This window comes from Lepidochelys kempii, chromosome 6, assembly GCF_965140265.1.
Source record: "Lepidochelys kempii isolate rLepKem1 chromosome 6, rLepKem1.hap2, whole genome shotgun sequence".
In the NCBI taxonomy this organism is placed as follows: Eukaryota; Metazoa; Chordata; order Testudines; family Cheloniidae; genus Lepidochelys; species Lepidochelys kempii.
The window spans coordinates 84,460,425-84,485,724 of NC_133261.1; the positions used below are offsets into that span (position 1 = coordinate 84,460,425).

Here is a 25,300-nt window from a genome sequence, read left to right on the forward strand (position 1 = left end):
ATGAGGGAGGCAATCTAGTGACAGAGAATGTGGAAAAAGCTAATGTACTCAATGCTTTTTTTGCCTCTGTCTTGACAAACAAGGTCAGCTCCCAGACTACTGCACTGGGCAACACAGCATGGGGAGGAGGTGACCAGCCCTCCGTGGAGAAAGAAGTGGTTCGGGACTATTTAGAAAAGCTGAACGAGCACAAGTCCATGGGGCCGGATGCGCTGCATCCAAAAGTGTTAAAGGACTTGGTGGATGTGATTGCGGAGCCATTGGCCATTACCTTTGAAAATTCATGGCGATCGGGGGAGGTCCCGGTCTACTGGAAAAAGGCTAATGTAGTGCCCATCTTTAAAAAAGGGAAGGAGGAGAATCCTGGGAACTATAGGCCAGTCAGCCTCACCTCAGTCCCTGGAAAAATCATGGAGCAGGTCCTCAAGGAATCAATTCTGAAGCACTTAGAGGAGAGGAAAGTAATCAGAAACAGTCAGCATGGATTCACGAAGGGCAAGTCCTGCCTGACTAATCTAATTGCCTTCTATGATGAGATAACTGGCTCTGTGGATGAGGGGAGAGCAGTGGATGTGTTGTTCCTTGACTTTAGCAAAGCTTTTGACACGGTCTCCCACAGTATTCTTGCCAGCAAGTTAAAGAAGTATGGGCTGGATGAATGGACTATAAGGTGGATAGAAAGCTGGCTAGATTGTCGGGCTCAATGGGTAGTGATCAATGGCTCTATGTCTAGTTGGCAGCCGGTATCAAGTGGAGTGCCCCAAAAGTCGGTCCTGGGGCCAGTTTTGTTCAATAACTTCATTAATGATCTGGAGGATGGCATGGACTGCACCCTCAGCAAGTTTGCAGATGACACTAAACTGGGAGGAGAGGTAGATATGCTGGAGGGTAGGGATAGGATACAGAGGGACCTAGATAAATTACAGGATTGGGCCAAAAGAAATTTGATGAGGTTCAACAAGGACTAGTGCAGAGTCCTGGATTTAGGATGGAAGAATCCCATGCACCACTATAGACTAGGGACTGAATGGCTAGGCAGCAGTTCTGCAGAAAAGGACCTAGGGGTTACAGTGGACGAGAAGCTGGATATGAGTCAACAGTGTGCCCTGGTTGCCAAGAAGGCCAATGGCATTTTGGGATGTATAAGTAGGGGCATTGCCAGCAGATCAAGGGACATGATCGTTCCCCTCTATTCGAAATTGGTGAGGCCTCATCCAGAGTACTGTGTCCAGTTTTGGGCCCCACAGTACAAGAAGGATATGAAAAAATTGGAAAGCGTCCAGCGGAGGGCAACAAAAATGATTAGGGGACTGGAACACATGACTTATGAGGAGAGGCTGAGGGAACTGGGATTGTTTAGTCTGCGGAAGAAAAGAATGAGGGGGCATTTGATAGCTGCTTTCAACTACCTGAAAGGAGGTTCCAAAGAGGATGGATCTATACTGTTCTCAGTGGTAGCAGGTGACAGAATGAGGAGTAATGGTCTTAAGTTGCAGTGGGGGAGGTTTAGGTTAGATATTAGGAAAAACTTTTTCACTAGGAGAGTGGTAAGGCACTGGAATGCGTTACCGAGGGAGGTGGTAGAATCTCCTTCCTTAGAAGTTTTTAAGGTCAGGCTTGACAAAGCCCTGGCTGGGATGATTTAGTTGGGAATTGGTCCTACTTTGAGCAGGGGGTTGGACTAGATGTCCCTTCCAACCCTGATATTCTATGATTCTGGTGCAATACCATAAAACCAGACTTATGTCAGCTACAGCTACTGTGTTGACAAACACTATCCAAAGTGATCTTAAAGAGATAGCTGACAAAGATGAAGTTACATTGTGTATGTATATATATATATATACACACATACACACACACACACACCACCCTTATACAGATTACTCCTGAGGGAATTCTCTGCCAAAAAAATAAAAAGTGTGCATAAAACAAATTAAAATTCTGCAGAATTCTGCATATTTGGTCAATAAATAAATGTGGAGGCTCCAGCATGGCACTGAGGAGTACAGGCCACGGGCTGCAGAGGTGGGAAATCCCCCTGGAGGCCCCTCCCCCCTGGGACATGGACACAGTGAGGTTGCACCCAACCATGACAAGTGCAAGGGCTGAGCCTGCCCCAGAAACACCCCAGGGTCCTGCCCGTCTATGCCAGATGCACCAAATAGTAAGTGAGAGGGACAGTCTCGCATGCACGCCCAGACCTGGTCCCTGATCCAGGTGTATGCAGACAGGCTCAGCCCGGCAGGATCCAAGTGTGGAGGGGCTTAGTGTTGGGGGGATCCAGGTGTGCGGTGAGAGGGTTCTGTGTGGGGCCATCTGGGTGCAGGAGGCTTGATGGGGGGTCTGAATATGGGGGATCTGGATGCACAGGGGCTCACTGAGAGGTTCCAGGTGCAGCAGGAATAGGACTCTGGAGAAGGATCCAGGTGAAGGTGGCTGGGGCTCACCCGGGGTGATTGGGGTGTGTGGGTGGGATGGGGTTCGGGCGGGGGGCTTAGTAGGAGTATCCAGGTGCTGGGAGAGTGGGGCTTAGTGAGGTGGGGATCCGAGTGTGGGGGGCTTGTCGGAGTGGTCCAGGTACAAAGGGGGTGGGGCTTGTTGGGGTGGGGGTTCCAGTGTGGGGGGGTCAGCGCGGGATGGTCTGGGTGCAGGGGTGGGGTCTAGAGGGGGGATCTGGATGTGGGACTCGGTGGGGGGGCTCCAGATGCAGACAGTGAGGCTCAGCAGGATGGGGGCTTGGTGGGAGGTCTGGGTATGGCTGGGTCCAGATGCACGGGGATTAGTCAGACAGAAGAGCAGTTCCTTGAACATGGACCCCTCCTCCCACAGCTGAGGAGCAATGGGGGAAGGAAGTGTGTGGGAGAGGGTGGAGATTCCTGAAGCTGGGGAAGGTTTCTGGGGGTGGGTCTGATCCAGGCCCCACTGCTCCTTGCAGGGGAAGAGGAAGTCCAGTACTCCCCAACCCAGTAGGGACTAGTAGCTAAGCCCAGTGCAGGGTAGGAGCCACTGGATGGGGCATCCCCAGCCCCGCCCCCATGGTCATTTACCTCTCTGCCAGCTGCTCCAGGCACCCAAAACAATGTGCCTGCACTGCTGGGGAGGGGTGTGACACCACTCTTGAGGCATCTCTTTGCTTGCCTGTCAGAAGTCATTTTTTGGCGGGAAAGCAAAGAAATCTGCGGGGGAAATGAATTCTGCACAAATGCAGTGGCACAGAATTCCCCCAGGAGTAACAGATATTATATTCAGATGCCACCCTCCCCCATTTATGAGAACATTAGAATTGCGAAGTCAAACATGCAAAAATTAGGAAATATGTTTTCCTGTGCAACCGTAATGATAAAAATCTCTAATTAAATGGTTGCATACAGTTATTACTCATTCAGTGGCACTGAACTTTCTCAAGATTTTAAAAAAGAAAACTGAAAAAAACTCCATCATGTGGAACTATAGTGATGCCTACATAGTTCATTAGGATGGTTGGGACCTTTAGAATACCTGGCAGCAATAGTAGACTATTATCCTATAAGTGGACCAACCAAAAGGGGAAGGCACATATATTTGACTCTTTGATCCTGTTCCCCACTTGTCCCTACCACACATGCTTTTATTACTTCACCCTTGCTTCTACATATGCTTCAATGACTAATTAACATTTTGATAAATGTCATATTTGTTAACAAAGAATGAAAACCTCCCCCCTTTCAATTAAGGCTTATGCTCACAACAAACATATTCTGAGACACACGAAAGATCTTCAACAAAACCAGGGAACTTCAGATATAAAAGAAGCAAAAACAAAAAATAAAAACACAGCACCATAAGCCCAATTCTTGAATAATCTTTTTCAAATCACCTTTCAAAGGGCTACCCTGCATTTTCTAGCCCCATCCACCTGTCCATGTATTGTCTTTTAAACAATATTATGCCAATGAAGAATAACTGAAAATTGAAAGACGGAAGAAAAGTTGATCTATTTCTAGTTGTTCATCTTTGTCTCATTAAGAAAAACAGAACTGAATGAATGCCTCCCATTTCACAACTGGTTTAGACAGTACTACACAGGAACCATAAAAAGGAGGACAAGAAGTGCCATTATGAGCTGCTTGACAAAAAGTATTGTTTTCAGACCATACAAAATATACAGAAAAATAAAAAACAAAAAGTAAACTATGCATTGCTACAAGTTTCTCATCCTTCGTGCTTGCCTGAGCCATGAAAAAAGCAACACAATGCAAAACAGAAGTACAAGATCACTGAGCACTTTCCAACACATAAAACTGATTTAACCAGAAATCATATTGTTTCCAGATATATTTAATTTTTAAAAAAACCGCAAATCTTTAACATGTCTGTCAGGAAATATTAAACAAGCAGCATTTGCAGAGAAGTAATATAGAGAAAAATCTGTCACAGAAAGAAAAACATCCCTGTAGTTAGCTTCTCCGTAAAACATATTTTGCTTCATTAGATAAAAAATATAGTTAATGGTATTAAAATCCAAAGGACTTGGAAAATAAACTACTCCATATTCTAACCTTTATATTTCCATATTATTGTGTTCCAAGTGGATAAACAGCTTCAGGACGACAGCTGTCAGGAAGAATTACTTTTATATATTTCTTCTGCATGAGCTCAAGACATAATAGGTTTCAGGCTGTTTGCAGTGTCTTTAGCAACGTGACTACTGATTTGAATATGTCTTTTGATGCGTTTTGTTTGTTAGTTCTAGATCGCTGCAACATCAACATGGGGTGGGCACTGCACTTCCACTACTCTATTCAGGCCTAAACATGTCAGATGCTATTACATTGCCTATTTTTCAGTTGCATTAAATAATCCCCAAATATTACAAAGAAAAATAAAATTTTAATTCTATAAAGTTTTGCTCCTTCAGTAAAATTAACAAAAAGGGAAATAAGTAGCTCATCTTTTGTCTTTTTAACTCCATTCACAAATGTGTATTATACCACGTCTCCAGTATAACAACTTAAAATGAGATGACAATGATTTATCCTTCTAAAAGTTTGGTTAGCTGGTACCGCTCGATGGAGCAGATTATATTAAGGTGAGAAATCCCTTCAGGATTTTGAGGTCACAGCAAAATGCAGATGGCAGAGAGGTGAATGCTCCCCTCTGCCCTGGAGAAATGTCTCACTCTCCAGCTCTCAGTTGCCTAACACTCCAGCTCTACTTTCCAGGTCACGAAATGACTATTACAATGAATTTGTGCACTTTCCACACTTAATTCTGTTGCAAACTAAATTAATGGTAACATTAAAAAATAAAAACAAAAACTCTACACACAAAAGAAAAAATTCAAAGACAGAAGTTTTAATTGGATTAATTAAAATGAGCAGTCTGGTACGAAGCTATTCAAGTTATTATTGACCTTTAACAATCAGGTTAAAATGCTGCTAATTATGTCTTGCAACGGAAGAGTCAGTCTGTTTTAAGATTCAGTTATTACACATTTGAGGTAAAATTTAGGTCCAGCAATCTACAGGGCCCAGATTAATATATTTGTAATGTAATGGCCTAGTCAGAGCAATGAAAAGTAAATTAAACCTATTTTAATAGATGTGCAATTGGTTTATATTGAAGTTATTCCTCTGGGATTTACTAATTTTACTTTTCAGGGAGTCCTATCATAGTGAGTGAACTCTAATGTTAAATTAAAATTATAAAGGTTGCCTATCTTCAATTTTCTAGAAATTCAGGACAAAATTATAGCTTTCTAATAGAAGGAAAGGGTGATCCTAAACATTTAAGTGTGTTGCAAACAGGAAACTGAAAACAGCGTGGCTTCAATGCAATTCTGTGAAATGTGAATTTGGAAAATATAACAATGGGCACTTCAGAAAAAAGATGAAAACAAATCTTGCTAGTTGTACACTTGTTATTAAAGTGAAAACTCACAAATGAACCCTTAGTATTTATCACTTAAAACTGTATTTCTTGGTAAGAAAATACATACCTTCGTAAGTCTTTGGGGGCAATAAAGCCAATAATTCATAAAGTCTGTGCCTGTAAGTCATTGCTGGTATTTTTAAAGCATTTCCATATATTTTATGTATTGAAGGGAGCCTTGAAAAAATACAGAAGACACATGACATATGTTAAAGAGAGATAAAGGGTTATGTCACAATTTTCAGTTACAGATTTGCTTTAATTTGTACTGTAATTCGTATTCACCACCCTTGAGGCTACATACATTAGAGATGCTGCCTAATTTGCAATGCCAACATACCAACAAGCAGCTTACATTTCTATTAACTCATGAAACCCTGGTTTCCTATTCCCAAGCTGTATTTTCATGCACTATTATAGAAATATGAAAAGCTGTTATATTGTCTTGTACTTTACATGTCTTTCTTGCAGTTAACCTTTTTGTAGTTTTGTCCCACCATGGTCTAGCTTAGATCCAAAAGCTATTAGACATTAATGATCTCGAGTGACAGAACAGTTAAAATACTGAACACAAAGGAGGGGAAAAAAACAACTTTGAAGTTGAAGAACAACATAAATACAAAAAGTGTCCATTACCATTTCTGTCTCTAGAGTAATTTTGCACTGTGTATATATTTGTTTTACGAAATGGAACAGATGCACACTTAAATACTATCCTGCTATGTGTATAAATAGCACAAAAAAAATGTTATCCAGGTATGTGCATAAACAAGAAAATGTCACTATTAGTGTTGTACTTGATTGCAAAAACAATAAAAAATAAAAATATTGCGGACAAACATGGTGTCAGACGAAAAAAAAAAGTTATTTCATGTTTTGTTTCTTAGCATGACATGCAACACACAAGACATAGGGCTTGTATTTAGAGCCCTGTGCAGATACAAAATTTGTATTTGCAGCCGTTCTGCAAAAATGGTCTATGGATATCTGCAAATTTGTAGGGCTCTACTTGTCTTCATTACAACAGTTATCTTGAGTAACTGGAGCTAGCCTAGCTTGAGTGAGAACATGAGAGTGACCACAATGAGAAACACTCAAGCTACACAAAGTAATTTGATTAGCATCTGAGTAACTGGATTAGCCACTGAAGAGTAACTGTAGCTTGAGTTGCTGCATCCCCACTGCATTATTAGCTGCAGCATCAGCTGTACCGGAACTTCAACTTCTAACCCTACAGCCCTAACCCTCACTCACGATGGGCCAGATAACTTGATCTTAAAACACCACGTAACATGAGCTAGAAATGTGTGTGTGTGTACATGAGTCGAGTTAGGCACAGAACTTGAATTATAGCTTGAGCTACCAGTACAGTGAAGGCAAGTCCATAGTACTGTACCAGTTTATTTACATCACTGCTATAGCTTTTGTACTCTGTAAGATAACACTTTAAATGTCTATTTATCTGTCTAAACAATCCATCATATCAGGAAGATACCAGAGGAATATTCTACAGCACTTTCTAACATAAAATTATGGCTTACTTTCATTTAAAAACATAATGATGCATTTACCGTGTCAATAAATCCACAGCACATGGGAGGGGAGGAAGTAGTCTCTGAATAACTTCATCAGTAAGAAGACCACCACAATAGGAAACAAAGGTTTTGATAGCTAAAAAAAGAAACGGATTGTAACTTGGTAGAATTTATTTAACTGAAAATTATATACAATTATAGCATGGCTCATTTCAAAATAGAGCAAATAGAGAAAATACTTATTGCACTATTGACCTAGGATTTTAAAGACAAATAGAAAAAAATAACTGATTAAAATGGAAACTGCATGTTTTCAGCACCTCTGAAAGTCAGGCCACATCTTCTGGCAGCATAAGCTGCATCTCCACTGGGGATGGTGATAACTGGAAAACCCTTTCTACTGTAGACAACTTAGGTTTCTAACTGACCATGTCACTTTCGAAAATTATTTTCTACACCTCCGTCAAATTTGACAGGAGAGAAAAATGTCCAATAGATTAGTATTTAAAAATCCTCAAGTAAATAACTTCTTCCCCAGTCAATGTGTATTACCAAAGATTCTCATTCACTACTTAGCTACATCATTTTGCAATATTAAAATTTTTATTAATTTTATTTGAAGCAAAGCACCTAATTAAGTAGGCTTACAAACTAATATGCTTTTGTTCTGGGAAAACATTTTTAAAGGACATGAATAAAATTCAGTCAAGAACACATATCTCCCAGGCCATATCTGTATCTTGTAGCTTCATCTTGCACAACATTTCCAAGATCTAACCTCTTTTCTGTGCCCATACCACTAAAAATCTTGTCCAAATCTGATCATCTCATCCATTGACTTCTGTTATCTCCTCCTCTATGTCCCGGATGCCTGCAACCTTGTCCCCCTTCAAGTTCATTCAAGATGCAGCCATTAAAATAATCTTCTGGCTTGTCATTTGGACTACATCAGCATTCTCTTTAAGTCCTTCTTTTCCCACGGCATCAAACACAAACTTCTTGCGTCACTTTCTAAGCTTAGTCCTAATTAGAGCTTAAAGTAGTCTGAAAAAAGAGGACTTCCACCATCCCCACATCTGCCCATCCCCCTGTCGAGCAATTAATTCTGACCATCCAGACCCCTTATCAGTTTTGTTCCCTCCAGTCCCCGATCTGTTCCATCTCCACACCTGTTTTTCCCCCTCCAGACCCAATCTGTTCTGCTCCCCAGCCTCATCTCCTCTTCCTCCAGGTCTTGGGGTTTTTCATTCCCACCTCCCAGATCTGTGGGAGCCTGCAGCTGGATCCCCTCTCTCCCTTCCCTAGAAGGCTGGATGTTGCCCAGAGGGAGCAAGAGGAGAAGCAGAGGTGCCATCCCATCACTCACTAGAGGAAGAAGTGAAGGGGAAAGAGAGAATAGAGCCGCTCTGAGCTGCTGGGCTCTTTCTGTTCCCTCCTCCCCGCCATGCCCCGACCCCCACGTTGGGTTGTTGGCGGGTGGGGGTGGGGGGGCGGCGGGAAAAGAAGAGAGCTCCACCTGCTTCTTGTTCCCATGCGGTGGGTAAGTGGGAAAAACAGCCAAACAGATGGTATTAAAAATGTGCACCCCAGAGCAATACAGGTTTGCCTCCAGAATTTTTATATCCTGGGCCTGCAGGTTGTTTTGACCTGCTGCACTTTTAAAGCACTGGTGCAAATCTACCTATTCAACTTATTAGTTATAATAATCACTCATTATTTATCATTCCTCGCCTTGGCTCTGCTGCCAGATAGCCTGAATCTCCCAACTTCTCCACTTCTCTGACAAGCACATCCATTGTTTCTCCCATGACTTTCAAGTAGAAGAAACTCCCAGTCAAAATCTGTACAGCCACCACCAAATTCTTCCTCAAAACTTCTCTTTAATAAGGCTGTCAATTAATCACAGTTAATACACGCGATTAACTCAAAAAAATTAATCGCGATTAATCACAGTTTTAATCGCACTGTTAAACAATAGAATACCAACTGAAATTTATTAAATATTTTGGGTGTTTTTCTACATTTTCATATATATTGTATTCTGTGTTGTAATTGAAATCAAAGTGTATATTATCTTTTATTACAAATATTTGCACTGTAAAAATTATAAAAGAAATAGTATTTTTCAATTAACCTCATACAAGTACTGTAGTGCAATCTCTTTCCCATGAACGTGCAAGTTACAAATGTAGATTTTTTTTTGTTACATAACTACACTCAAAAAGAAAACAATGTAAAACTTTGGGGCAAGAAGTCCACTCAGTCCTAGTTCTTGTTCAGCCAATCGCTCAGACAAACAAGTTTGTTTACATTTACAGGGGATAATGCTGCCCTCTTCTTATCTACATCACCAGAAAGTGATAACAGGCATTTGCATGGCACTTCTGTATTCTGCATTGCAAGATATTTACGTGCCAGATATGCTAAACATTTGTATGTCCTTTCATGCTTTGGGCACCATTCCAGAGGACATGCTTGCATGTTGATGATGCCGCTTAAAAAGATAATGCATTAATTAAATTTGTGACTGAACTCCTTGGGGGAGAATTGTATGTCCCCTGCTTTGGTTTACCCACATTCTGTCATATATTTCATGTTATAGCAGTCTCGGACGATGACCCAGCACATGTTGTTCATTTTAAGAACATTTTCACTGCAGATCTGACAAAATGCAAAGAAGGTACCAATGTGAGATTTCTAAAGATAGCTACAGCACTGGATCTAAGGTTTAAGAATCTGAAGTGCCTTCCAAAATCTGAGAGGAATGAGGTGTGAAGCATGCTTTCAGATGTCTTAAAAGAGCAACACTCCGATGCGGAAACTACAGAACCCGAACCACCAAAAAAGAAAATCAACCTTCTGCTGATGGCATCTGACTCAGATAATGAAAATGAACATGCACTGTTTTGGATTGTCATCAGCATGGACGCATGTCCCCTGGAATGGTGGCTGCAGCATGAAGGGACATATGAATCTTTAGAGCATCTCGCACATAAATATCTTGCAATGCCAGCTACAAAAGTGCCATGAGAATACGTCTTCTCACTTTCTGGTGACACTGTAAACAAGAAGCGAGCAGCGTTATCTCCTGTAAATGTAAAATTGTTTGTCTGAGCGATTGGCTGAACAAGAAGTAGGACTGAGTGGACTTGCGGACTCTAAAATTTTACATTGTTTTATTTATGAATGCAGTTATTTTTTGTACAAAATTCTACATTTGTAAGTTCAACTTTCATGATAAAAAGATTGCACTACAGTACTTCTATTAGGTGAACTGAAAAATACTATTTCTTTTGGTTTCTTTTTTTTTTTTTTACAGTGCAAATACTTGTAATCAAAAATAAATATAAAGTGAGCACTGTACACTTCGTATTCTGTGTTGTAATTGAAATCAATATATTTGAAAATGTAGAAAACATCCAAAAATATTTAAATAAATGGTATTCTATTAACAGTGTGATTGTGTGATTAATCGCAATTATTTTAATTACTTGATTGAGATTAATGTTTTTAATTACTTGACATCCCTACTCTTTAATAATGCGCGTAGAAAACTGTAACTGATAACAGGCAAGCAGGTGGGGAGTTGTGTATCCTGCTATTCCCCGCCCCATTATATTTGTTACCCCATCCTCTCCACCCCAACCTAGCCCACGTTTCTCTCATCCACCTATTATATCTTGTCTTGTAGAATATAAGCTATTTGGGGAAGAGACTCATTTATCAGATATCTGTAAAGTACCTAGGATAACAGGGTCCAACCTGATTGAGGCCATTAGGTGTTATTGCAACATAAATAAAAAATAATAAAAAGATTCGCAAAAGTTATTACATTGGTTGTTGTTTTGGAAATAAAACATCAGGATGAGAAAAAAATATCCACCACAAGGGTTACCAACATAATCCGACAGACACACACACACATAGTCTATTATGAAGGTAATTGAAAACAAGCATAAATTCTGCACTGATGGTTTTCTTTATGATGTCTGAAGGACAAATAATCAGAGAGAGAGAGAGAATATGCGAAACTTTGCTTACCACAGAGAGCACCAGCTCGGCCTTCCAATGTCACTTGCCATGTAAATGAATCTCCCCGACTCCTCTCTGTTTCTAGATCTTTAGGAGATAGTGGAAAGACACACTTCCACAGTAATAGCATTCTTGGGAGATAGTGCTGGACAACAGCAGGACCTGTAAGTTTTAACAACAGCCAATTACAAATCTGAGGAACCATAAAGGTAAAATATTAAATCAGCTTACCTATGTTCAAAAAGGTCTCTACTGTTTCCTCCACCCATCCTTGCATTATTCCTTAACCTACTGCCACTGTACCCCATTTTGTACAGAAGAACATGCCCACTGTTATTGTTAAGGTTGTGTCTCCCAAATTCATTATAAACCTGTTATTTAGCTTTAGCCAAAGTTTGGCATATGTGGACTCAGCTGAGGAACAACATAAAAGAAAAAAAATTCATTTGGTGGTGATGTTCAGAAATGCAAAATTTCTGAGCACAGGCTGATGTATAGAGATCTCTCTCTTATCACAGGGAAATAGAGGATTGGTGGACAGAAGTAACAGGTTCAAATGTTGAAAGGAGGCAAGGAACATGCAAAGAGACACAAAAAGACTTAGTGAGGGCTTGAACAATGATTTAAATATCAGGGTCAATACTCTGACAATATTAAGCATGATTAGAGTTCAATAACATTTCATGTGTCTGACAGATTCAGTGAGGATCTTGATAGCCTCCTTATCTTGCCCTGACACACATATTATACCAAACAATTCTGAACATTTACAGTCATGACATAAAATGTTACTGGACTAATCTTGCAAATTATCTTTCATATTTAAGTAGTATTGGTCCAATCCTGCCATTGTTCTGCAGGCAGAACTCCCACTAAGTTAACAGTAAGTTTTAAGGTAACAAACAATGCTTTTATGCATCTTTTCTTATCAGAGATTTAAATTTATGTTAATTATTTTTACTATGAAATATTAAAGGCAAATGAAGGACCACAAGTATTAAAACTAGTCATATGGATTTACCAAAAGACATAAAGTACATATAAGAGTAAATTAAAGTAAGAAACCTATTACCTAATGTCATAAGAGAAGCTACCAACAGCCATCCAGCCTGCGTTCGTTGTATTGAAATGCGACTATTTTGAGAAGCAGAACACAGTAAATCCTCTGCTACTGTCATGATTACCTATTCAAAATTTGAAAAACAAAAAGCATCACTACCTTTGTAATTGTACACAGAAATCAAATACAACTTGAAGAAAAAATGCTAAATGATTGTTTCTAATAATTTAGGGCCTGATTTTGCCAGGCTACAGGACGGAACTATTCAGGAGACAGGCTGGCTTGGTGTGTAAGCAGATGAAGAGAAATGTTGTGCCCCAGTACAGCAAGTTCACTAGGGCCCTGGTACAATGCCCTCCCTTCCACCCCCACTGTGTGCAAGGACAAAAACCAAGTACTACCCTCATCCCACTTCTGTAGGAGCAGTACTATTCCCTATTCTCAGGGAGTCTCTTCCATAGATGAAACCGGTGTTGGAATTAGTTAAGGGTTTTAACCATCTTATATAATTTCTACCTTGGACTAGTGGAAGTTTTGGCAGAATGGATATATGGATAAGTAAATTTTATTTTGTACAGTGGTTAGTCACCTAAAGGCATAGGAAGGTGTTAACTCAATTTAGTCTGTGGTAAGTGAATGTACTTCCAGGAAACTTATTTATAACACAGTGAGCAAAGCAACAGATCTGTGGATGTACTGCCAATTAGTTTTATAAAAGAAGATCATTTTCTTTGGCAAAACGTAGTGAGCTTCAGTTGTATTGTGGACTAACACAGCCTTTTCTTACTCAACAATGCAGTTGTGATGTTCATGGGAAAGGGAAAAATAATGGTAACCTGCCAACTTAGCATACTTGCAAGTCAGGCCAGGGTTATACAAGCTTTAATCTTCACAGGAAGTTTCACTGGCTTCAAACAGAACGGACTGATTTACAATTCTGAATACATAACTGGTCTCAGGAAGTTTACTCTCAAATTACAGTCTCCCTCCTCTTTCCAATTTCTCTAAGCCAAAGCTCTTTAGAATCAACCTTCATTCCAAGAAGCAATAGCGATATGTGGTGGGCAGACCTCAATCTTAATGCAAAAATATTCATAAAATTATTATAACTTACATTAATATCAGGTTGTTAAAAACTTGTTTGCATCTTTATTGAATGAATATTTATAACTACAAATATGTTATAGCCAGGATGCTCGAAAATATAACAATATCTGGGTTAGTTTAGTTACTTATGTTCAGCCTGGTTAAAGAAATTCGAGGAGGTATCTGTTTCTGTCTCCCATGAGCAAGCAAACATCCAGAAGATAGCCCTCCTTAGCCATAAAACCATGCTTATTAGCTTTAAGAGTGTTATTCAAACTCAGGAAAGCTGCATTTTAAACTTTACCTTGCTTTAACTTTTATACTATTTTCCTTTGTGCTATGTTTAAAAGATATACTGGTTATTGAAATCTGTGCTTTGTACAAAATATTTAATAGTAGTCTAATTGCTGTAACAAATTGTAACTAAGTAGCTTAGGTAAAGAAACAGACCTTAAGAGTGTCTTATCTAGACCAAGACACCAATTAAAATTAAAAAAAAATGACTGTGAAAAGGAATGTATGGTTGTATTGTCAGACCAATAAATCTAGGTGTAAAGTTGTTTATTTTTTTATTTCCTCATGGAAAAACTTCTAAGTAAACCCATACAAAGAATCCTAGAAGTATTTCATGCTGAAATGAATTTTATAATCTCTAAAAACTTCATTCATAAAAGCATTGAGGAAAAACACTATAGTTGGAAATATTTTTTTGTTTATTTTCTAAATGTTCAAGTGGCAAACACCTGAAATGCATACTTGCAAATGTGTTTGCTCAATGAAAATCTCTTAATACCATTGCTATTTAAATGGTAAAATGTGTTGTGTATTAACCTAAAATTTAATGACCTTGCTAAACTGATTGCTAATGAAAGAAGCCATTTGAGTATAGAGTATTTATATTAATGGGCATTAATTAATTAATTAATTGCTGGCAGTGCTCAAGCAGCTCTCTCACCCAACTCAGGAAGATGAAGAATCATCTCTCCAAAAACTGTAATAAAGAATCAACAATTTCTTTTACAGTTATTTAAGCTCAAGACTATTTATAAAGTTATTTAATTTTAAAAGACTGGTTTGAGAACAAAAAACTTTATATAAAAGATTAGGAGTGTTTCTAAATTTTGAAAATAGAATTTCATTTGCTGTTGAACTCTAATACAACTGATGGAATATCTCAGAAAATGAGTTGAAAAAAAAAGAGAAAAGTTAAACACTAACTTTTAATTTATCTGATGCTTTCCCAAAGAAAGGAAGCTAGAAATCTGGCATATTCATTAAACAGACTGCATACCTCAGGACCTGAAGGTGTCACCTAAGCAAACCCCAGAAGCATGGAGGCAATGAGTGACTGCAACCAAGTTGGAGTCTAAACAAGCCTGAAAGAGGTGTGTTCTCTTATAATTTAATGGAAATAGGAAGGAGAAGAGTATAAAAAAGGGGAGTATCCCTCACATACACACACTGCTAATCTGCTTAAACAGCAACTTACCCTGTCCATCTCTACTCTGCAATTAGCAAAAGTTAACAGACTGAATATTTACTATGGTTATGACACCATGGATCTTCTTTGAAAAAGATATGTAATTCAGAAATGTTACACTACCTGATCAGTGGTTTAAATGACTAAATTTATGGGGTAAAGAAAATAGCATTATTATGTGTGTTCTTGGGGATCCTTTTCTTCCCAATAAAAGAAACTACTACATCAATATTTTGAGAAAAAAATATTAGTGTTCCAATCATGAGACAAAAAAATCAGCGTTGTAAAATCACAATTAAATACAAAATACATTTGAGACACTTCAGGAAGGAGCACAACAGAACTGCTTTCAAGTAAATTAGTAGGATCGTTACCTTCCCTTTTCCATGTGGAATTCCTAATGGGCAGTGTTTTACTGCTCCCAATAGAGCAGCAACAGCAAAACTATATCCAGTCACTGCTTCAGGGGAGGACTTAAGGGCACTAAGCCGCTCAATGCAGCGATCCAAAAGTGGAGACACATAGGATGGCAATGCTACAGCAATGCAGCGTAGACACCAAGCTGCTGCTAGTCGAACTGAAACACTGGGATGAAGAATAACTGAAATTACTGCATCCAGGACCCCTGAAAGAAAAAATAAATATACTTAAGACATGGACAAAGCAGTCTGGCTGATGAGTAAGAAGAGTGTCTAAAGGCATGTATGTGTATTCACTGAGGGATAGTGAATGTCACTTTTCAAGCATGTGCTAATCTTTAAACAGTGAGAAGTGCTAATAAGAGAGATTTCACATTAAATGTCATCAATCTAAAATATTTTATTACTTTAAAAAAGTTAACCCAGCTGAGGAGCAGTTGGATGAAACTAAATTCTGGAAAGATTGAAGTGGTGCTAATGGAGAGAGGGGAAAACTTTCAAAAAACCTTGACCTCTTTGTAACACCACCCTTGTGTCATTAAGACAACTTGCAGCCATGGTGTATATCTAGACTGTATACTGCTTATGGACACCATAACAGCCAAAGCTGCAAAAGAATGGCGATTTCCATATACAGACAGCAAGAATATTACACCTCCTTTTATCAGATTCAGACTTGGCTGCAGTGATCCACGCACTTGTGACCTTCAAGAATGATCATGTTAAGTATGAAACAGCTGACTTCAAAAGCTATGGCTACAATTAATTCAAAACATAGAAGTCCCTCTGTTGAACAATTAAGACCACAACAATCCAGCTGTCTGCTCTCTTCCCTGGCTCTCTGTAAAGGACCGGATTTAACACAATTTAAATCTTCTTTGAGACTTTCCCCGGGAACCAGCCAGACTGCTTCATCTTGCTTCATCCTAAACTTCCTTGACAGCTACATTCCATGGAACTATCAACCCAAAAAGTGTTTGAGGAAGAGAAAGAATTTGTTGAGCAATTGGCTCCAAAACTTGGAACACATTCCCAAGAGATGAGAAGGACCCCCAACCTCAGAGCTTTGAGAGTTAAAAGCAAAAACTAATTTTTGATTTAGCTTTTCCACATAACACCATAAAAAAATAAAGTATAAGAAAATAAAAACCACCAGAGACCAGTTGTACCTGCTGTCTGGAAGCTGGGGAGCGGGAAGGGGGGCAGACAGAAGTGAGAAAGGAGGGAAAGGGGAGAGAGAAAGAGAAACATGCCTTATGTATACACTTCAAATGTGTACCTTAAGAGACCACAGTAATGGGCACTACATAAGAACCTAGACCAGAGGTGGGCAAACTACAGCCCGTGGGACCGTCCTGCCCAGCCCCTGAGCTCCTGGCCCAGGAGGCCCGGCCCCTCCTCTGCTGTTTCTCCTCATCTGCTGCCATGCTGCTGCGCAGGCAGTGCTCTGGGCGGTGGGGCTGCACGCTCGTGCAGGGCAGCACAGCTGTGTGTCTGACTCCGGCCAGGAGGCGCGGCTCCAGACATGCTACTCTTAGCAGCATGGTAAGGGGGCCGAGGGGTTGGATATGGGGCAGGGGATCCAGGGGGACAGTCAGGGGCCAGGGGGTGATTGGATGGGGAGGAGGTTGGGGGATGGGGAACATGGGGTGGTTGGATGGGGAAGAGGTTTGGGGGTTGGGGGCAGGGGATGCGGAACGGGGGGGGGGTTAGATAGGGGGTGGTGTCCTGGGGGGTGGTTAGGGGTGGGGGTTCTGAGAGGGGCAGTCAGGGGGCAGGAAGTGGGAGCGGTCGGATAGGGGGTGGGGACCAGGCTGTTTGGGGAGGCACAGCCTTCCCTACCCAGCCCTCCATACAGTTTTGCACCCCGATGTGGCCCTCAGGCCAAAATATTTGCTCACCCCAACCTAGACAGATAAACCTACCTAGATTTTATTTTCTTGAATACAAACATAAATTCATTGAAAACATAGATAAGTGCTTCACTGCACTAGATCATAATTGCATGTGCTTCAATTAGTTCAATGCCTACTCCTTACTGAGAAATAAAGTTGATTGAAACATGAAATGTTATTCCTCCTTAGTGAAGTTTCTATTTAACACATCCCCTCCCCTCCACATCACACTGGTCTATAGCGACAGTGATATAAAATCCTGATAGCTTCTTTATGGCCTATCTAGCCAAGTGTTACATTTACAAATACACAATTACTTCTTTGGATAAAAGCACTAACTATACTATGCTTCTGTATGTGTAATTTTTCCAGGAGCACTGAGATAACACTAAATTATCAACCCAGACTGCAATATCAAACTCAACATTTCTTATCAATGTCATCATATTTGTACCATTGTTCTAATACATTAAGCAAACATGAAATGTCTACGAAGTGTCTTGGTAAGTAATTACAGGCCTGATCCAGCAAGTAAATCCATGCAGGAAGACCAGTGTCTCTGCATGGATAACAATGCATGGATGATACCTATAATGGATGGATACTAATGCAGCTCTGCATAGATACCAATGTCCACCTGCACAGATCAACTGCATGATTGGAGGTAAAGTATATAACAGATCTGGAGTAATGATTTTTAAATCACTAAAGCAAAATAGGATAGACCACTCACTGCACTAAAATGAAAACGTAAGAGCAGGGGTGGCCAACCTGTGGCTACAGAGCCACATGCAGCTCTTCAGAAGTTAATATGCGGCTCCTTGTATAGGCACCAACTCCAGGGCTGGAGCTACAGGTACCAACGTTCCAATGTGCCAGGGGGCGCTCACTGCTCAACCCCTGGCTCTGCCACAGGCCTGCCCCCACTCCACCCCTTCCCACCCCCTCCCCTGAGCCTGCCATGCCCTCGTTCCTCCCCCTACCCCTCAGAGCCTCCTGCACGCCACGAAACAGCAGATCAGGAGGTGCAGGGAAGGAAGGGGAGACGCTGATCAGCGAGGCTGACGGTGGGCAGGAGGTGCTGGGAGCGGCGGGGAGGGGGAGGGAGAGAGCGAGCTGATGGGGGGCTGCTGATGTATTACTGTAGCTCTTTGGCAATGTACATTGGTAAATTCTGGCTCCTTCTCCAGCTCAGGTTGGCCACCCCTGCATAAGAGAATAACTAAACATTTCTATTTAAATTTGGTCAAATATATTTACTGAGCACATTGCACAGTGTGTTTGCTCTGAACTAAAATACAACCCTCAGTAGTATATACTTTCAATATGATATTCAGAGTACATTGTACATTGTGTAACAGTACAGGCAGGAGGTGGTGCAGAGCTGTTTGGGTGATGGTCTTTGAAAGGCTTCATACAAGCAGCACATTTTAGGATAAAAATAGGTAAGAAAAAAGTGAAAAGTCGATTATCTGATGCATGAAGAGAGAGTGAGTTTAAGCAAAGAGGAGGAAAATGGGAAAGGGTTACAAAAGGGACTGGTTTAGAAGGGAGGGTCACAAACAGCACAGTAGAAAATGAGAGCAAAGCTGAGATGGAGTTACGCAGAGGCTTGAAGGTGTGGATGAGCTTGAACTTGACAAAGAAAAAGAAAATCTCTTTGGCAGAACGTAATTGCAATCAGAGCAGCCACAAAGCTAGATGATATTAGTAGCAGTGTTCTGACCGGACTGAATGGGTCAATATGATAAGCTGGCACAGCAGAAGGGAGGTTCCAGTAGTCAATGGGAGAGAGAACCAAAGGCTTCAGAAGGAGAAATGGATAGATTTTAGAGATCAAGTGTATGAAGCACCAGTAATTTTCAAGAGCCTGAATGCAGCAGAAGTTTACAAATTTAAAAAAGGAGTGCATTTCTGTCACAGAACCACAGAATCATAGAAATGTAGGGCTGGAAGGGAGGTCCTCAAGTCCAGTCCCCAGAGCTGATGCAGGACCAAATAAACCTAGATCATCCTTGACAGGGAGTTATCCAACCTGTTCTTAAAACTTCCAGTGAGGGGAGTCAATAACCTCCCTTGGAAGCATGTTTTGGAGCTTAACTACTCTTTTAGTTACGAAGTTTTTCCTAATATCTAACCTAAATCTCCCTTGCTGCAGATTAAGCCCATTACTTCTTGTCCTATCTTCAGTGGACATGGAGAACAATTGATCACTGTTCTCTCTGTAACAGCCCTTAATGTATCTGAAGACATATCAGGTCCCCTCTCAGGTCTTCTTTTCTCAAGACTAAATATGTCCATTTTTTTCAACCTTTCCCATAGGTCAGGTTTTCCAAACCATCTATCATTTCTGTTGCTTTCTACTGAACTCTCTCCAATTTGTTAATATATTTCCTATGTGTTATATCTTTTATCTGTGTTCATATCTTTCCATATGTTAGTCTGAAATATTCTGCAAAAATAAGAATACATTGTTGCGATCAAATCTGCAAAAAAACTCAAGGAAAATATTTTGCAAACTAATCCATTACCTGTACTGGAATCTTGTAGCAATGGTGCAGCAGTAGTGCTTAAACCATGTACGAGACTTCCCAGTTCGTGTAATACACACACAAGAACATGTTGGCTTGCTGTTACGTCTGTTGTACCAATCCGTGTTTCCAAGTTACCATCACTCATTACAACATCTGGTAACACATTAGAAACTGTGAAATCATTGCACATTAAAATAAAATAATAATAAAATACAAAGAGACAGAATAAAGAATGCAATGATATGGTAGCTACATTAGAAATATTCTTCTATCATTAACTGTCTCACATAAGATTCAAGATTTTCAATGGGACTCAGCTGAGACTTTCCATACCTCAATCAAGTTGCCACAGAAAAGGACATTATTTAGTTCCAGGGTAAATAGTGGGTGGGTGAGAAGAGTAGAAAAACAATCATAAAATAAAAAACACCACATTGCCAATTTAGCAGGTGACAACGAATGGTAGCAACCAAGAACCCTTCCATTTTCAACTAAACCCATGGGGATTTGAATGGGCCATATTTTGACATGGGGTGGGTGCCAGGTTTGATTACCTTCACTATATGGCACTTTAAAAAAAGTAAGAGATGTTTCAAGATAGTTACGCCTATAAGACAGCAAAGCTAGGAACACATACACAGCAAAATTTAGAGTTAGTCAACTAAATTTTATTTTAGGACACTACAGATTGAACCAGCAGCAAGATATAGGACTATACACCAGTTGAGAATTGGCACAGCAAAGGCATGCTCTAGTCCTCTCACCACACCCTCAATGCTGGGGAAGTAGTTGGCATAGGAGCCAGGCACAGAATGTTATGCCATCTAAAAATCTGCCTTACACCCAGGGAATTTGCAGATGGCTGGTTGGGCCAGGTTCTGCCATTTTGCACCACCTGAGTAGTATGAAATGGCTGGAGCAGGGAGAGAGAATCTGGCCCCATTTGTATCAATTACAGTTTAAATGTATTTGATCTATTCTGTTATCTGTGTTTTACTGTTAAAAATAATTCTGCTATGTGACAAGTGTAAGAAGTTTTTTTTATTTATTTTTAATCAATAAAACAACCTGAAAAAAAAAACCAGAAACTTTTCTCTACATTATTATGGTAATATACCAGAAGTAGAAGTTCTATTTCTGCAGAATCTTCAGAATTAGGGTAGGCAAACAATCATTTTAGCACTGGTTTAAAAAACCAGCCTCCCCCACAAACAGATAATCTTGTTAGTCCCATACCCACAACTTTCTTCAGCTTCCAGATGGCTTGACAAATCTCTTTGGCAGCTGCAATTTGAGCTTTTTCTCCAAGAAGACCTCCCACTGTAGCTCGAAGGATAAATGAAATACAACGGCGACAGCAGATAGCATCCATTTGAGTCTGAATAGCTTTAGGGTGAGACTGAGACACTAGATCTAAAATATGGGAAAGTAAGGAAGAGAAATTCCTTTCAAGCCACTGTCCTCCTAATGTAGAGACAAATACCACATATGCCTGAAAAAGATTTGAAGGAAGTAATATTTAGAATAAAGTCATCTGGAAAATTGCCATTTACATTTACAGAGACATGTAAATGCTTAATATCACCCCGCACTATATCAAAAACAAGGATACCACATTCTCTACAGAAACCATATTTAATTTCCTTCATAGGACAATTTTGTGTATGTTCTCAGTTTTAACTGAGTTGGAAGTTCTTTTGCCTTTCTGATGTAGGACATTTTATCTGTCAATTTAGGCAGTAGTATTTAAAAATTACTTTCAATTAACACTGTACCAGCAGCACTGAATCTGGTCTAACTGCAAGTTAATTCAAGATGCTTGTCTATTTTATTTCATTTCAGTGTGTAAGAAGTGCCAGTTTACCCTGAACAGGCACTTGTTATGTAAAACATTGTGTTTGACCTCCCTGAACAACAGCTTTCAGCTATTTAAAATTCTGCACATGGAGCCCAAATTTAATGTATGAATGCATTTTAAGAACCACGATGTTACAAAACTATAACCCATATCCCTAAGAGAATTTTGTTTTTGCTGGCCTAGATTTAGGGAATATTTGCAGACATAAGGCACAGCTCTTCATTTTAATGAATTTTAGTTGTTTGTCTTGCAACAGAGGACTCATACAAAGGCTACAGATGTCACAAACAACCAAAAGAAAGAATGCAGAGCCACTTTACAAATCTAATCACCACAAAATCATTTATCTTGCTGCATAATAGAGTTCTTTACAAATGGTTAACAACTGTATGTTTTATATGCACATATTTGCCATCACCATGAAAAGCGAGCACATAAAAATGTGAGTATATATATGAATGCAATGAACAACGTTCACTATAAAAATAGCAATAACCCATGCATATTTTGCCTCATGTCTGATTATAACAACTTCCTTTCTATGTTGTAATTTGTTAAGTACTACAGTTCGTCAGTATGCAGGTTTCCCATTATCAAGGTTCCCTCCCCACTCTGAACTCTAGGGTACAGATGTGGGGACCCTCATGAAAGACCCCCTAAGCTTATTTTTACCAGCTTAGGTTAAAACATTTCCCAAGGCACAAACTTTGCCTTGTTCTTGAACAGTATGCTGCCACCACCAAGCGCTTTAACAAAGGAACAGGGAAAAGAACCATTTGGAGTTCCTCTTCCCGCAGCAATCCCCCCAAGCCCTTATACCCCCTTTCCTGGGGAAGCTTGAGAATAAACAAGTTGAGCACAGACCAGCTTGCGTTTTTTAGGATCCTAGAAACCCAATCAGATTCTTAAAAAACAGAACTTTATTAGAAGAACAAAAAAAGATATGAGAACAACTCTGTAAGATCAGAATGGAAGATAATCTTACAGGCAGTCAGATTTAAAACATAGAGAATCGCTCTAGGCAAAACCTTATGTTACAAAAAGACACAAAAACAGGAATACACATTCCCTCCAGCACAGCAAATTTACAAGCCAAACTAAAGAAAACCTAACACATTTTCTTGCTAGATTACTTACTAACTTTACAGGAGTTGGAGGGCTTGCATCCTTGATTTGTTCCGGCAAAGGTATACACACAGACAGACAAAAGCCTTTTTCCCCCCACCTCCAGATTTGAAAGTATCTTGTCCCCTCATTGGTTATTTTGGGTCAGATGCCAGCGAGATTACCTTAGCTTCTTAATCCTTTACAGGTGAAAGGATTTTGCCTCTGGCCAGGAGGGATTTTATATCACTGTATACAGAAAGGTGGTTACCCTTCCCTTTATAGTTATGACACCCATCATTTTACCTGAGGATGCAGAGAAGGAAAACGCTAACTAAAGAGTATATTAGTTTGTACCTCTATATTGCTTTTCTTCCTCCAATCTAAAAGCACTTGGCAGATATTAATTAAGTCTCACAACACACCATTGTATTATCTCCACTTTAGAGATGGGAAAACTGAGGAATAGGGTAACTAAATGAACTTGTCCAAGGTCCCGTAGTAAAACAATGGCAGATGAAATCAATTTCATCAGTATGTTTGCAAAAACAAACACCAACTACTGAAATGTGGTTAACCAGAATAAATTGAGATAAATGGAGCAATTAACTGTCTATTATTATAACAACTAGACTATTTGAGGAACGACAGGGCAAGTGGGATGAATTGAAAACAATTTCTATATTTACTGTAACAACCTACTTTGACTTAAATCTACTATATTTCCTTTCCTTTTGAATGTAAAAAAATGCGCAGAGTCAACAATTTTATTTTCATAAATTATTAGTATGTATGAGCAGGGGGTTGGACTAGATGACCTCCTGAGGTCCCTTCCAATCCTGATATTCTATGATTCTGATTAGAACACATCTCCCTATTCCTAATCCCACATACTAATCACTAAACCATAGCACCTAACCTTTTAATTCGAAATATCAGATAATTTATCATCATGATTTAAAATTGTTTCAATATCTACTGTTCAGCAGTTATAGTAAACTGGAGTATGGGCATCTATTCTTAAAGTTTTTTTGCTGATGGGGATTGAACAGAATGATTCAGATGTGCATATTCAGGAGAATTTAATTGAATGTTCAGGATTTGGAATTTATGAGTTATAACCCTCTAGGTAACCAGAAAACACAAATGTTTTCTTAAATCTATGTTGGATGTGAAGTCTCAATTGTTAAAGTTCTTTTTACATTTAAAAAGAGTTATTTAAAATCTTCAGGGTTACATTTTTGAACAAGGGACACAGAGATCCATATGCAAAACTTGCTTACACACGTCTACATTCTGTTTGCACATAAAAATACAAGTCTGGGCTTGCAAAACTTTGCACACAAACTTCTTGGCATAATTTTGGGCACAGATTCAGAAGCTTATTTAATGCTACTGAAATATGGCTCTTGAAATGTGGGTGTCAGGAGAAAAAAATACTACCTGTGTTTAATAAACATCAGCACCATGCGTTTATAACGTCAGTTCTCAACTTCAAGCTCTTTCAGGCAGGAACTGTCTTATTTTATGTTTGTACAGCACTGAGTATTACGGGGCCCTGATCCCAATGTGATCCCCTGATGCTATTGTAGTACAAGCACTAAAGACTAGGGACTTTGTACTGAATGTACTTACTGTCGAGGACTGGCCACACAACTCAATTTGTCGTAAGTGCTGCACAGCCAATCAAAAATATATTCCTTGAGGCACTTAAAAGCACTTTGTTTAGTAAAACAAAACAGTCACATTTAAATGTAAAGATGAATTTTCCTCAATTTTAGAAAGGCAAGACAAATATTATAAATGGCTTCAATACATATGCCAGATGTCTAAAAACATGAAAGTCAAAAGAAACCACGTAAAGTTTTTCATGGGTATTAATGTAGATTAAGTTAGAGATAGGGGTAGACTTTATGGGAAGGATAAAAAAAACAATAATGTAGTGGGAATGCCACAACTTAAGGAAAGTTTTCACCGGACTGTGGCAAAAACAGAATATATATTTTATGACAACAAGAACAGCAGAACAGATATGGGAACTGTAGGATTAAGATAATATGGAGAGGCAGTGTGGTAGTAAGATGACTGACAATTTCCTAAATTACTGTTGACAGATATATAAACACACATTGCAGCACTGTCAGACAATAACTTTAATAGCCCTCAAAATTCATCCCAAGGTATTCCAACCTCCCCTCAAACTTTAAATTATATATGATGAACTCAACTCACTTAGCAAATGTATTGTGTTGAATTTGTAAGGAGCTTTGTATTTACCAAGAACATTTACTTGGCAAGTCAAAGTACAGTTTACTGTCTGTACACAAAAAACTGCTTTGTGCTCTAAAAATACTAAATATTCTTGAATACAAAATATTTCCCAG

At 39.5% G+C, this 25,300-nt stretch overlaps 1 protein-coding gene across 8 annotated transcripts in view; it reads right to left on the reverse strand.

The window, feature by feature from the left end:
• The window catches only part of HEATR5A (HEAT repeat containing 5A), a 126,498-nt gene that overhangs the window by 77,761 nt on the left and 23,437 nt on the right, over window positions 1–25,300 (reverse strand). For 7 of the 8 annotated variants that reach the window (XM_073348959.1, XM_073348960.1, XM_073348957.1 and 4 more), the window contains 7 exons: window positions 21,191–21,446; window positions 19,952–20,107; window positions 15,481–15,731; window positions 12,553–12,664; window positions 11,490–11,642; window positions 7,485–7,584; window positions 5,981–6,090 (listed from right to left, as the gene is read on the reverse strand). In XM_073348959.1, the coding sequence (XP_073205060.1) occupies window positions 5,981–6,090; window positions 7,485–7,584; window positions 11,490–11,642; window positions 12,553–12,664; window positions 15,481–15,731; window positions 19,952–20,107; window positions 21,191–21,446 (1,138 nt within the window). The remainder of the gene's footprint in view (window positions 1–5,980; window positions 6,091–7,484; window positions 7,585–11,489; window positions 11,643–12,552; window positions 12,665–15,480; window positions 15,732–19,951; window positions 20,108–21,190; window positions 21,447–25,300) is intronic. The other variant, XM_073348963.1, reaches the window with a different exon arrangement.